The 15,668-nt window shown below is 37.8% G+C and overlaps 1 protein-coding gene and 1 long non-coding RNA gene across 3 annotated transcripts; both read right to left on the bottom strand.

The window, feature by feature from the left end:
* Window positions 1-5,303: 5,303 nt before the first annotated feature.
* Window positions 5,304-7,081, bottom strand: LOC110917302. Its single transcript, XR_002580467.2, has 3 exons — window positions 6,978-7,081; window positions 5,935-5,999; window positions 5,304-5,463 (listed from the first exon to the last, which is right to left on the bottom strand). It is a non-coding gene; the product is annotated as an uncharacterized LOC110917302 (long non-coding RNA).
* Window positions 7,082-11,547: 4,466 nt separating this feature from the next.
* On the bottom strand, window positions 11,548-15,668 carry LOC110915558 (probable alpha,alpha-trehalose-phosphate synthase [UDP-forming] 7). 2 transcript variants are annotated; one of them, XM_022160280.2, is made up of 4 exons: window positions 15,505-15,668; window positions 13,155-15,219; window positions 12,272-12,545; window positions 11,548-12,203 (listed from the first exon to the last, which is right to left on the bottom strand). In XM_022160280.2, the coding sequence occupies exons 2-4, from the start codon at window positions 15,140-15,142 to the stop codon at window positions 11,892-11,894; spliced, it is 2,574 nt and encodes an 857-aa protein (XP_022015972.1). In that variant the 5' UTR covers window positions 15,143-15,219; window positions 15,505-15,668; the 3' UTR covers window positions 11,548-11,891. The 2 variants fall into 2 exon arrangements, with proteins under 2 accessions (XP_022015972.1, XP_022015971.1); XM_022160279.2 differs by having other exon boundaries at window positions 11,587-12,203; window positions 13,155-15,316; window positions 15,505-15,667.

Here is a 15,668-nt window from a genome sequence, read left to right as displayed (position 1 = left end):
TCTTCTGCCAACATGGTATAAAGTAGGTTAGACAACATTCCGATTGTCTATGAGGTACATAGCACCATAAGTCATCATGTAATCACCCAATTTCACATGTATATATAATCAATGTATGAGCGAGGAAACAGTTACTGAGTCTTCACATAGGCTTGCCAACTTGGCTTATTGTTTGTAATAAAATGAACTTGAGGCTACATTGCCTTGGTCATTCAAGTTTTAGTTATTTCCCGCTACATTGGTTCTCTTAGGTCTTTAGCTTTACTGGTGCGTATATTTTCCCTTAGAGGGGGTTGCTCGTGTAGGGGTGATAGAGAGTGTAAAGTCGCTGAATCTTTTGAATGTTACTCATCTTCACTTGCTTAAATGTCGTTTTCTCAAACGTCTCGTACGCAGGTAGAAGTGTCAGTCACGAAGTAGGCTGAAATAGGCTTCTTACTTTCTAACGTGCTAAAGCACTGATCTATGTGTTGTTCTACCAGATAAAGGTGAGGACACCTATAGATTGAATTTGGTGTGGTTTTCATTAGCTCGACCCGCAGAGTCCACCAGGGTTTCTGTGCACTACAAGTCGTTATTACGTGAGCCCCCGTAATAATAAATTGTCTTGCACAGTTACCCCAAATTTTCTCTCGTCCAAGCAGATGATCGATCTAGGAGGGGACACTACTACCCTTATACCTTTGTCATGGAAAGGACCATTGCGGTGGTCCACGCGCTAACATTCGTTATCGTTGCGCGCATATAGGCACGATGATTAGATGGCATAGGAATAGAGAGAATTCCTAGTAGTTGGAGGGGCACCTTCGTGATGAATACTTCATCTCCCTTTTTTGGTCAAGTATGTCGTCAATCTTGCTTCACATAAGCCGTAGGGATCTCGTCCCGTTGATTAAGAGTTCGTTCAAGGTTGCCGCCTCTGCCTCGTCGTCACTCTCGTAGTCAGGCACCTTCGCGATCGAGAGAGAAGAGCAGCCATTTCCAACGGAAGCGAGCTCAGAATCTCGTCTGGTAATCACTCTAGCTATGAGCTTTGCAATGAACGCGAGGTCGGTAGCTTCATCGTGCGAGTTACGTATAGTAATAGGATTCGGAGTCGAAAGTATCTTATTCACGTCAATAATCATTCCGTACACTTATTTGTATGCATTCACGTCAATATTTATTCCGTATACTTATTCGTATGTATGTATAGCAAATACAAATATGCTACTTAGCATAATCAAGCAATTTAATGCATTATATTACGTATAACTCTCGTTTTGGGGGGGGGGTCATTTTGTCTTTGGCAAGTCTAACTCGTGTAGACTATGCCTTGGTCGGCACCTTATCTTAAAGGTATTCCTCACTGATGTCTTTGCCTTGTCTTTTCTTTGAAAAATGTCTGACTCGTGGATCTTGGCGCTTTCGTGAATGCAATGAAAACATTTTTGTAAAATGTTTTTGTGAGAGAACTTTAGTGATTGTAGTCTAGACTCGAGAAGGAATCCTAGTTCACTACAATCGAAGCTCTGATAGCAAACTGTCACACCCTGTCTTTTGCGGAAGCGTATGATGTGTGACTAGCTTGTTATCATTGCATTCAATCATAATAAACAACTACATGATTTAAAATGATGTTCATCCATTTAGATAGTTTTGAGTATTACAAACACTTGTTATTCAAGTTTTAAAACACAACCTTCATCTAGGTTTCAATTCAACAAAAGTGGTTGACATCTAAACTTGTAGTCTACTTCTAGTTACGACACTTGCGCCCAAGATCCATCCTGTCACCTGAAATACATGTAATTTTGGAAAAACATCAACATAAAGTTGAGCGAGTTCATGCGTTTTGCATACCATGTATGAAAACATGGTATGTATCTTGTTTAAATAAAGTATTCTTGTATAAATCAAGTTTTCTTGTGTACACCACGTACTAATTGAATGTTTGTACAAGGACATTAAGGCATGTGAGGACATATGGAGCATTAGTGTTGGCTCCTTTAAGGCATGTAAAGACTTATGGAGCATTAGTGTTGGCTCCTTTACTGTGTCGATTACCCTCGACTGTGTCGATTAACCTCGACTGTGTCGATTTCCCTCGACTGTGTCGATTACCCTAGACTGTGTCGATTACCCTCGACTGGGACTCCGAAGCACTACTAGGTACTAGTTTTGACCATGAGTGGGGTTCGGCCGTACCCGTTAGATCTAACCCTCGTCCCTAATTACTGAATGTTTTTAATGGCTTGGTACTAGTTTTCACCAAGATTTTATGGCATTTTTAGTATTAAGTCTATGCTCACATGATCTAGTATTTTCTAGGCATTTCTTAAAGCACCTCATACTCGGTTCTCGTTCTCACCAAGTGTGCTTCTCGTATTTTTGTATTCTCGATCCGTATTGCACTCGGTACTCATTCTCACCAAGAGTGCTTCTTGTATTTTTACCACTTGTAAAAATTATAATATTTGTAACATGTATTTCACCCCTGAGAGTTATAAAACCAAAAACAATTAGAGAAAAGGGGGAGCATGAACTCACAACTTTGCGTTCCTTGCGTCGTAAACTTCACCAGATTTGCTTAGCTAGCGTCGTGACCTAAATGTGTTTTATTAACGTTAGTCACTAGACTTGTGTCGCACAAGTACAAGTCACTATCTTTTGTATACATATTCTTGTGTTAAAAATAAGTTATATTTTTAACTAAGTTCCTTACTTATATTATTTCCTCAAAAATAAATATAAGTATTTTGTATTTTGCACTTTGCACCCGAATTATGTATCTTGTCTGAATATGTTGTATGTGTATTTGCAAGTCCTAATATACTAACACGCATTATACATACCACATACGTCTAGCACAAAGTTTAGTAATCAACAAATATATATACTTTTCCTCAGATAACATACTCGACATTTAGACACGCAAATTACAACTTATGTCATTTCAGCTTAAATATCCAAAACTGGGCTGTTTTCGAGCATTTTCATAAAATAGTTATCTTATTTCAAAAATTCCCAACTTTTTACAGAAGGTGCTAAACGATCCAAATATTATTTTGTAAACATATCGGGATCTGATTCATTACCAATATTTTATTAAAAATCATTTTCTGGACTGCAATCAGATTCATTATTTTCTGACTGCAGCCCACGGAATAATTCACTAAAAATTCATTGTAAGTCGGATTGACGAAATTCCAGTGGGACAATTACTACGAAATCAGTATCCATCTACAGTACCAGTTTCATGATCTAACTCTACACAGAACTCAAGTTATGACAGAAAACACAACGTATATTTTCAGCAGAAAAATGCAGCTCTAGCTGCTGTTACAGAATGACACTTTAAAAATAATAAACGAAGTCCAAAAATTATGATTCCAGTGCCATTAGAACCGTATTTCATAATACATAAATCTAGGCTTCAGAAAATACATTTTTCGTTGAGTTATGGTCCTGTTACAGCCAACTGAAGTTGGCTGTAAAAACCAAACAACCTATTGTTTTCAGCTTTTAACTTTCTAACTTGTGTTCGATTGATTCCGTTAACATGTTTAATGATCACAACAACATCAAACATCAATATTACAAGTAGATCAGCAAGTAATCAGTAACATAATCAAGACAACTTCAGTTTATCATCACTTCATTATGTTTCATCAATATTTCATTACAAGTTAGTTTATATGCAAGACTTTGTTCATGGTTCTTTAGTGTTCATGGATTTTCATCATCAAACAACTATTAACCACCTTTATAAGATATAAAATGAGTGGATCTAAGAGACTTACCACTAGCTCAAGGTTAGGGGAGTTCAAGTGTAGAAAAGTGGTGGTTAAAAGAAGACGGGAGAGGTCCTTCAAGATCCGTTGCTTGCAACCTTCCTAATTAGGCCCGAGACACCTTAGAATCACCATAGATTGCATGGAAGGGAGTTGAAAAGTGAAGGGTGAAAGAGGGGTGTTTGGGCCGTAGCCATGGATGAAGGGAAGAAGGAGTTTGTTGATTAAGTGTTGAAGATGAAAGTGATTAGTCTCATGGTTCACATGTCCTTTTATCCTCCAACAAGTGTTTACACAATGGGTACTATGTCTAATATCTAAGTAACAAATCCAATAAAATATGAAAAGAAATCATGGGGTGTGTACCCCTTGTCTAGAACCGGTCAGGGGGGGGGGGGGGGTTGGTTTGGTTGAGTTTCAATGGGAAGTTACAAGTTCTAGTTTTATTTCAAGTGTTAAATCTAGTGTTAAGTGTGTTATTAAATATCTAGTGTGTTATGGTGTTCGGGGACCCTAACTAGCTCAGAAAAAATAGAAATAATGCTTCTAGCATTATTTTGGTGTTCCGGGCATTATCCGGTTGTTCGGTTATATACCGGTTCGTTAAAGTGCTAAATTGCACCTGTTTAGTGTCTTTTAAGTACCATTTTGTAACACTTTCGATTCCCGACACTTAGGGAAGTATTCTGGATGGTAACACGGCATTTCTGCATGATATTTATATATCTAAAAGCTTATTAGAGCTGAATTTATTAAAATTTTGTACTTAAAGTGCGTTTCGGGTGCTTTTTAGTGCGTATTTTAGCTTCCGTAAGGTATATATATCTAAACCCTTGTATGTATTCTTGGGTTTTAATGTGTTCTTGTCATTGGACCTACACCTAGGCCCTAATTTTAATGTTTGACTGCTTTCTGCAGTTCTGTTGACACAATGTGTTTTACCGGTGAGTTTACTAGTATTTTTGACGCAACGCTCTCGTTAATGCATTAAAGCAATATTTGGTAGTATAAAACGTGCATGAATTCACTTGCATGGAATTCAGAAACTTATTTGTCTTGTAAACTAGATCATGTACGTTCATTAAAGCACAGATCACTGTTCATTTAGTGTACAGAATGTACGGAAAAGTGACGGTTGTCACAGAGAATAAGTACTAGTTTCTTTGAAAGAAGAGTATGGAGTAAGAGTACAATGAGAGTGAGTGCATACTTGACCATTTACTTCTTCCTTACTATTTATAGGAGAGTTTTTAGGGCTGGCATCTTGGTTATGTAAGGTGGTCCCTCTCTAACCGTCTGATAGGGACATCTCATCTCCTATTGACGAGGACAGAACATTCCTTTTTGTCATGATTGTACCTTTTTTGATGGGTCATCATTGCTCAGTGATTATGTGTGGCCATTTTTTTTAACAGCCAATGAAAATTTATTAATAGAAAACATAAACATCACACCCCAACCGATGGCAGAAACAACAGGGCAGGACGAAATAAATTGCTCGAGACATCACAACTTACTAAATGTGGCAATATTTAATTAAACTTGATTTTATTAATAACTAAATAATACATTGTCTTGAAATAGAAATGCAACAATGAAAGTTCAAATACGACAAATTTAAAGTACATAAATTTAAATGCATTTCTAAAATCCATCCTACTAGATTCTTGAACGTCACATCATCAATTTCCTGCAATATATATTAAAATAAATGTCAACACATAAAGCATTAGTGAGCATAGCATAGATAGAAAAGTTGTTATCAATCCTACATGGCATAACAATATACTAACACATGAAAACATAGCAATACTAGCATGCATCCAATAAAGGTCAAACCAATTGCTTCCATAAGTTGGGTATCTTGTCACCGCGACAAACAAAACCATGATTGAATGACTTAACATAAACCCTTCCTAAGGGTGGTGTGCTACTCCTATAGCGCTATACATGTTAAGGTTGGCTCATGACGTTAATGACAAGTATTTATGCAAGAAAGGCTTCTAGCATGCATGTATCCTAAGCATATCATTTAAGCATGTATAAACGGATTGATTAATGTGATTATTGTAATTGATATCTTGTTTGTGATTTTGATAATAATGTATATATATTGCACCCAAAAGTGTCAACACGGTAAAATGGGATCATGTAAACTTACGGTTTGCAAAGCTTCCAAAGAAGTCGTGAGTTGTTGAGTCTTGAGATTGGAACATCGAAGTTACCCTACGATAGCGAAAGGAAGGTGTATGAGTTTATGGATTCGATTGATGGATTGGGTTCGGAATTAAAATGACGGGAATATATATATATGTATATGTATATATATATATTATAGTCCTATGTGTTATAAGGTACCATGAATTGCTTATGCAATGAGGTAGGATGAATTCCATCCATTTAACCTCATCATATGGATTCACCAAACTACAAAATCATCAACTTAGTTGACGATTTTGGTTGGTCATGAATAAGATTAAAAAAATGTACAAATAACTAATTTGCTAAGTAGCCAAATAAGGACAGCCTAGACGTGTACATACCCAACATGGCAAATGTTGGATACGAGGTGGAGTTGGCTTACTTTGATTTCTTGGAAGCTACTTAGAATGTGCATCATCTAAATTACCAAGTAACCAAGTGTGCTCAAACTAGACGAGTGCATTCTAATTATGGCAAATGTTTGGAGACTTGGTGTAGTTTGGACACTTTGTTACTAGAAAGTTTACTTGATGACTTAGGTTAAATAAAATGGATTAACTAACTAAGTGAAGAAGTGGAATCATAGTTGAAAAGCCAAGGCTCCATTGTTCACACTTTACCAAAACACAAGCTTCACAGCATTGAAAGTTGTGGGGCTTGGATGGTTTCGACACTTGTAGTCACTTAGGAACCTTTAGGGCCAAAAGTTTTGAGATTTTTGAACTTCTAACCTTATGGAAATTTACCATAACACAAGTCCATCAACATTAGTTTAGTTGGGAACAAGGTTTGGTGCAAGATTCCATAAGATGAACAATAAAAAATGTAAGTCTGTAAAAGTCTTATGAAAGAAGAATTTATAACCCACTTTGGACTTCATATATGGGAGTTGTACTACCTTGTTACACCTTGGTGAACATTGGTAACAACCTTTGATGTTGTCCAAGGGTTTTTGAAGCAATAAAACATAAGAAAAAGTAGAATAAGTGAGTTAGAACTCACTTTGAACACTAGAGAGTATTCTGCCCAAAACATAATTTTCTTGAGAGAATTTGAGTGTTTGAGGAAGATTTGAGAGTTTGTAAAGGCTTAGGAGAGTGATGAGGAGGCTTATTTATAAGTGGGAGAAGTGGGTTAGGTTAAATTAAATGTTTAAGGTGGTTGGGGGTTGAAAAAAGTGGGTGAAAACATTAAAACCCGTAGCTGGGTAACAGACCTGCATGGTCATGCGTATCACAACTTGCATGGTCATGCGGGTCACAGCTTGCATGGTCATGCAATGTCAAGTGCATGGTCATGCGAATGTGCAGAATTTCAGGGAACTTTCTTGAATTTGTAGTTTAACCCATAGAGTTTAATAATTCCATCATTTTGTGATAAAATTAAGCATGTTTTGGGATCTTTAAGGTGTATGTAAGTATAAAACACGTATGATCACACTCCGAAGCGAATATAAACTTAAAGTATGGTTCGGTTTTGCCTAAAAACGCGTATTTGGTGATTGATTGCATAATGTACAAGTATAAGTTTAACATGATTGATATAAAATATGATTTTTTATGTTATGATCAAGTTTCTCGGATTACAAGTATTGAAATGAAGTACGAAAACAAGTTTATTATAAATAGAAAGTACGAAAATACGAAACGTTACATAAACCGGCCAACCAAACTGTTAACCGGGCATTGTTACATCCACAAAAAAATGAATAACAAAACCAATAACTAGACGCCTATAGCTCATATCTTAGAATTACCCATAGCTATGCGCCTTAATCTCCTCGTTTATTTTACCAATATTCAGCTGCTTGGGATCGAAGGTTGCCTCATTTCGAGATTTCCACATGACCCAAATTGTAACCTGAATAATCGACATAGTCATCTTTCGCCGACCCTTGGTTCAAGTGTTGTACCTGCACTAAATCTTTGAGTTCCAAGATGAAAAAAGACTTGATCTTGCACCATCTAACCACGTACTCCCACACATATTGAGCCATGTTACACTCTACAAATAAATGGGCAACCATTTATGGATCTTCTAGGCACATCTTACATTGCGAATCTGGTAAATAAACATTCCAACGAATTAGTTCTCTAGTCGTTGGAAGCTTGTTTTGAACAATCCGCCACACCACGAAATTAACTTTCAAGGGAACCCAGACATTCCATGTAAAACCTATGGGTGTTCAAAACCAGATATCCGAAATTTCAAATATTCGAATATCCAATTTTTATTAATTTTTGATATTCGGAACCGGATATTTCGGATGGTTTCGGATATCCGAGTATCATTTTTCGGATATTATCGGATATCCAAAAAAATTAAAAATTAAATTTTCGGATATTTCGGATATCAGAAATATTCGAAAATTTTTAAAATCACTATCTGAATCCGAATTCGAAAATTCGGATATCCGAATTTCGGATATACGAAATTTCGGATATCAAAATTTTCGGATATTGGATATTTTGGATTGGATTTTCGGATACGGATAGTTTTGAACACCCCTAGCTAAACCCAGTCCCAAATCAGAGAAGGATGTTTGTTCCATCTGCTTCCGAAAACTTCGAACTGAAAACTGACATGTCAAGTCCTGTTTCCAGCGCCATGTATCCCCACCTGAGCCGAAATTAACAAAGCTTATTGCCGCCATAAGATCATTTAATTCTGCCACTTCAGTATGAAATCTCGGCTGCCTTGGCTAGTTAAATTCCATATTAACACCTTCGTTGGACACTTTTACCCTTTCTACAACCACAACATTCTTGTTCCGCTGAATGGAAAACAAATTCGGGAATTTTTCACAAAGAGACTCTTTATACAACCAGGCCTCCTTCTAGAAAACAATCTAACAATTAGATCCCGGTATGCCACAAAACAAATTTGGCAAGTTGATGCCCATCACCTTTTGATCATTAGATATCCTCACAACTTGCTTGGTCGTTCCTAGATAATTTTACCGGAATAAAGTTCCAAGCTCTTGAATTGTTATGAGGACCCCATATAACCTTTCGCCAGAAGTTATCCCTATCAACTTTGAATCGCCACCACCACTTCGCCAACATCGCCGCATTTGCGTCCCAAGCGATCCAAGGCCCATACCCCCATATTCTTTAGGTGTCATTATCCCATGTGGCCCTTTTTCTGATTTTGTGTTGGGCTTTTTTGATATGTTTATTGATTCTTGGGTCGCGTTTTAGACCCCACCTCTTCAATAGGCAACCTATCTATCAAATAAGATTTATATCTTAAGTATTGGGTTGTTAACGGGTGATTTCAAGTTGCAACAGTATTAACTCGGGCTTGAGCAAGTAGTAATACGAGGCTAGCTATCAACCGGGCCAGAAACTGAGCTCGTATTTCTACACGAGCCAGCTCGTGGCTCCTTTTTTCGCTTTTCATGATTTTGTATATTTCTATAGAAGTCTTAATTAATAAAGTTAACAATAATCTTGGGATTTAAACAATTTGTATATAATATAGGTAGCTAGCTAATTATACAAGCTAATAAGCGAGTTACTCGAGACAAATCAACTTGAATATTTATGCAAGCAAGTTACCTTCGACTTAAACATTTAATCAAGCCAACGAGCTCAAGTTAAACCAACTTGAATTACTTGAGACAAATCAACTTGAATTTTGTTTATGCAAGCGAGTTACCTTCAGCTCGAACTTGACTCGAATATTAAACCAGCAAGCGAGCTCAAGGCAATCCAACTTGAGTTTTTGATAAGCTAATTGATATTAGTCAACAAGCAAGCCGAAAGCTACATACTATTCAAACAACCATGTACACATCCAATTGAAAACCACAAACCAAGAACTTCAAAAACATGAGAAATGAAGTGGGCCGGGCTTGGATGACTATTGTCTTGTGTCTAATGACTTTAGACTTTTGGGTCTGCTAGCACTGTAAATGGGCTATAAAATTATTATGTGTGTGGGCCAAAGTTGACTGTTGATTAGAAGTTTTAAAGTGCAATGTTTCGACTTTTTCTGCATCTTTTGGACCCTGAAAGCTGCACAAAAGTTTTTTGTTTTACACTGATTTTTCTAGGGTGATAATGTTGGTGATGATGGATATTATCAAGAAGCAAGAACACATTCATATTACTTTTTGAAAGTAACACGAGTTTGATTTTTTTTTATTTTTGTATATAAATTATGATGAATTTTATATAAATTTGAAAGTCACACTATTACTATTGTCCGACTCGGCATATGTTATACTAAAAAAAGTCATTTAAGCAATATAAAACGCCTGCGTACCTCTAAGGGAAGTCTCAAGTTTGAGTCCAGCTTTCATTGGTCTGGTCATCTACCTTGAACCCTTTTAAAGACCACGTGGCTAGCGGAAACTGCGTTTTACTTGATCTCCTTTGTTATGGCGTACGCCATCATTGGGAGTCCCATACCGACCAGTCCTATGGCCAACAAGAGGGAGGTAAATCACATGTCCTAAAGAAAATCTGGTGGTGCCGGGGGTTGACCCTCAAACCTCCGCAATAGATCCCACCTCCTTATCACTTAGGCACTAACGTGGGGACGGGCCTCCTTGGTTAGTAGAGCATTGGTGAGGTATCACGAATTCACCAATATTTGGTGTAAGGAATGCTTTTAGGCCTAACGGTCTAATGATAGTAACGGTTAGAGGAAAAACCTGAGTTGAAATGTTTAATCTTTTGTGGTTGGGCCCAGTTGGCCTGACAATGCCAAAGTGTCTTTTTGAAGGTGCAATGGTGATGGCATTGGCACTACAGGTGGTGGAAGATAAAAGCATCAAGATTTTAATGTTTTTTTAAATATTTTTTTATAATTCTTAAACACAATTACTTCTTTGCCCTTCACCCAAATAGCCCACATACGTATATATTAGCTCGTTAAAAATGCGAGCGTAACTCACTAGTTGGCCCATATAAATCAACTCAAAGAACCGGCCTGATAATTTTGCTCAAGTAACACGCTCGTTGGCCTGTATAAATCAACTCAAAGAACTGGCTTGACAATTTTGCTAGAGTAACACACTCGTTAGCCCATATAAATCAACTCAAAGAACTGGTTTGACAATTTTGCTCGAGTAACACCCATTGTCCCGTATAAATCAACTCAAAGAACTTGCTTGGGAATTTTGCGAGTAAAACACTCATTGGCCCGTATAAATCAACGCAAAGAACTGGCTTGGCAATTTTGCTCGAGTAACACCCATTTGGCCTTTACAAATCAACACAAAGAAGTGGCTTGACAATTTTGCTCGAGTAACATAATCATTGGCCCGTATAAATCAACTCTAAGAACTTGCTTGACGATTTTGCTCAAGTAAGACACTTGTTAGCCTGCATAAATCAACTCAGTTAACAAATTTGCTTGAGTAACACTCCTTGGCCCGAATGTATAAATCAACTCAAAGAACTGACTCCTCGAGCCAGGAGTTGGCTCGAGTTGGAAAAACCAAATACGAACTCGATTTCTAGATCAATTGATGAAGTTTGCTTTATTGAGGATCAGACTTTTATAGCCTTTGACTACTTATTCGTACAATATATCAAAACCAGAGCATCTGCAACACCAAGAATCATAAAAGAATGGATTGCTAGTTCTAGATAACGAAAGCGAAAAAATGAAGGGAAGATCGGTAAACTCTATCAAGATTTACATCAAGGTAACAAGAGTTCATCATCATCATCATCATCATCATCCACAATGTACCTACCAACAATTAACCCATTTTCCAATCTTCCAATAAACAAATAACAAAACAAACTCCCATGTAGTAAACCTATTTTCAAAAAGTTAAAAAAAAAAAAGAAAAAAAAAACCTTCTTTACCCTTGCTTTCTGGATCAGAATGTACAAACTCTGCCGTCAAGTTTGACCACAACAAAAGTCAAACAAAGCAGACAAATAACCACCAATAAGCTCAAGAAGAGCTCCCAGAATCTGAATTTGCTGAATCTTCTGATATTTCTCCAAGATTTTCAAGCATGTTTATAACTTCTACCGTATCATCCAAATAATACTCTGCTCTGCTCGGTTTCTGCCCAACCGTACACGCGAAAACCGAGCTATTATTCTTATTCAAGATTACACCCGCCTTTATTGAGTCCCCGATCATCACAAACATATCTTCGTCACTTCTATCGTCTCCAACACATAGTACAAAGTCGGCCCGTCTTTCGTTTTGGAACATCGACGCGAATATCTTCTCCGCGACTGAACCTTTCGTCACGCCCTACAATTTCCACCACTCGTTCAGTAAAATCGTACTTGTTAAAATCAATGAACAATATACAATGATACCTGTGGTTTGACTTCGACGATGTGTTGACCGCTTTTGACTACGACTGGTTCGTTTGCAAGCACGCTTTCTAGATGGTCTAACATTTCCTTAGCCTGAGCGGAACCGAAGCTTTGATCGGCGTCTTGAAAGTGCCAAACGAGTGCGCTTTCTTTACGTTCGATGGATGAACCGTCGGTTGCTTCAGTGTATAGTTTCATTACAGGCTCGGCCATTTGCATCCATCCAAAACTTGCGTTTTGGGCGTGTGTTTCCCATTCTTTATCAGCCTGCCACCTAGTATCACATAAGTTACCTTTTAGTATTTGTGAGTTCACATGAGTTCATATAGAAATCGGGATTTTTTTTTTATTTTTTTTGCATAAAGTAGCAAAGATAATATGCACCCATTTCTAATTCTATATAACCACCCACAAATTCTCTAAAGTAACCAAATTGTTAATCCTTAATTTGTGAATATAGCAACAATTTATCAGCTTCTTTTTTGTAAAAAAGCAACAAATTATCAACTATTTTTTTGTAAAAAAAAAACAATTTATCAATCTTTTTGTGCAAATAGTAAATTATTAATCTATCTTTTAGTAATAAGAGAAACAAATTATCAATCATTTTGTAAAAATTGCAAATTTTCAGCTAAACAGGTCGGTTTTGTCTTTTTCTGTAAACAAAAAATGGCCTGCTAAACAGGTAATCAGGTAAATGTTAGCTATTTTTACATAAGGAATAAAAAAGTTTTGTTGCTATTTTTATGTAGAAAAAAAAACTAAAAGATTTTTTCCATTTTCACAAAAAAAAGAAGATTGTTGCTATTTTTACCAAGAAAAATATGATTTTTTTGCCAAAAATGGCTATTTTATGCAAAAAGGCCAAAAAGTAAAATCATACCTCATAAAGTAACCATGTTCCGCCGCAATGCCGAGTTTCTCACAAGGCGAAAACCATTTGGCGAGATCTTCTTTACCGCGTCCACTTACCACAAACACCGTATTCTTCGGATCGTTACATAATTGATTAATAATCGAAATAACCTCTTGACTCGGACGTTTGTTGATCGATGATTGGGGCATGATGGTCCCATCATAGTCCAACAAGATGGCTCGGTTTTTAGCACGAACATAAGCATTCATAATCGCATCCGTGTTCAACTTTCTGAACATCGGGTCAAGCGCTACGACTCGGAACCCGAAGCCTAATCCGATGCCCCAACAACGTCTTCTAAAATGGTCAACGCAAGTCCGTTCCAAATCTTGAAAAAAGCTACGTGACCAGTAACCGACGTCATGCGTGCTGACGTATTTATAATGCTTTTCATGACGCATTTGTTTTTCGAAATCTGAAAAGGATATGGCTTCGTACATGGCTTCGGCTGTTGACTCCACGTTCCATGGGTTGACCCGTATTGCACCGCTTAAAGACGGTGAACAACCCACGAATTCGGAGACCACTAACATGCTTTTTTGAGGTGAGTTTGATGAATCGGACCCGGAAATACCTTGTCTGCATACAACGTATTCGTACGGAGTTAAATTCATACCGTCTCTTACGGCTGTAACGATAGCAGCTTCGGAAATGGTGTAGTATGCAGCCTTCTCGGCTAACGTAAGCGGTCTATCGATAAGAACTATAGGCGTGTAGTTCGGATTTCCCAATTCTTGATTAATTCGTAATACGCTTGTTCTGATCTCCTCCTCGATCTCCTCCACGTCCCGACCTTTCCCGCGTGCGGGATTCAAGATTTGGACTAAAACCGCACGTCCGATCCAACCGCGATGCGATTTAAGCAGGTGTTCCATTGCTAAAACCTTGAGATTTACACCTTTAAATGTATCCAAATCATCAACACCGAGTAGCACCGTTTTCCCTTGGAATTCTTGTTCGAGCTCATGAACACGAGATTGTTTATCTGATTGCTTTAAAACAGATTCCATTTGACCCACGTGGATCCCGCTTGGCATAATCTTGATTCCGATCGTTCTACCGTAGTATTCCAACCCAATGTACCCCCGTTTCGACTGGTACTCCAAACCGAGCATTCTACTACAACAAGAAAGAAAATGACGCGCATAGTCGAACGTATGAAACCCTAAAAGATCGACATTTAATAGTGCCTTCAAGATCTCTTCTCTAACGGGTAAAGTCCGGTAGATTTCCGAAGACGGAAACGGACTATGTAAAAAGAACCCCATTCGCAACCGGTTAAAATGTCTTCTCAAGAACGTCGGAACCACCATTAGATGATAATCGTGAATCCAAACGTAATCGTCATCAGGGTTTATCACCTCAACCACCTTCTGTGAGAAAATCTTGTTAGCCGACACGTAGGCTTCCCATAGCGACCGGTCAAACCGACCGCCAAGACTAGCGGAAAACGGCAGCCGGTAATGAAACAAAGGCCATAAATGCTGCTTACAGAATCCATGATAATACTTATCCAAAACCGACGGAGGAAGAAAAGCCGGTACACATTTAAACCTCTCTAACAACACCTGAGAAACATCATCTTGTTCACTCGGGTCAATCTCAGCCCGAAGCGAACCTACGTATATAACCTCCATTTCCTCCGGTAAACCATCCTTAATATGCTTATACAACGAATTCTCATCCCAACTAAAACTCCACGATGCCTCTCCGGTCTTGTCATCCACCCTGCGTACCGCTTTTATCGGCAACTGATTCGCGACAACAATCAACCGGTCCGCCAGAACCGTCGAAGGCGCGTCCGAACTAACGCTTCGCGCTTGATCATCATCAAGCTCTGTCAAAACTCCAGGCACAGTCATTGTCCTTGAGAACATCTTCCTTCTAGGCTCTTCCATTGCTGGAAAATTCCCATTCGCTAGATCTAACAAGTTCGCATACGATTTCGAAATCATTTTAACACCAAACCCCAAATTCTAATCCAAATTCTAATCCAAATTCTGGTCCGAACCGTGCCTCACTAACCAATGATCTGTAATCAACCAATAATACCCACAATCATCACCAAATTCACATCAAATACACACCAAAAACACACACAGATCCGAAGAAATTAACCAACTACGGCCCTAACAAAGTCAAAATCAGCATAAGTTTAGTCAAAACCACATGAATTCGACTCCAAAAACAACTTGAATTAAACAAAATCGGTCAAATCGGAAGTATATACAGTGAAAATCGCGATATAAAGAGCATGAAATTAACGTGACAAACAGCAAAATTAACGAATGTTTGTTACAGATTGATGAAAACTGACCTGTAATCGACGGTTAGGATTGAGCAATTTGAGAAATGAAAGATGAAGAAAATCTAGGGTTTGATTTGATTGATCCTGTTGTTGTTGTTCTGAGATGGATCTTGAAGGAGGTGGTGTTGGTGTGTAAAGCTGTTGAGAGGTGATTTATTATTAATTTAAAATAA

This window comes from Helianthus annuus, chromosome 16 (assembly GCF_002127325.2).
Source record: "Helianthus annuus cultivar XRQ/B chromosome 16, HanXRQr2.0-SUNRISE, whole genome shotgun sequence".
Classification (NCBI taxonomy): Eukaryota; Viridiplantae; Streptophyta; class Magnoliopsida; order Asterales; family Asteraceae; genus Helianthus; species Helianthus annuus.
The sequence above is the reverse complement of the archived record's forward strand: the minus strand, read 5'-3'. Positions and strand labels throughout refer to the sequence as shown.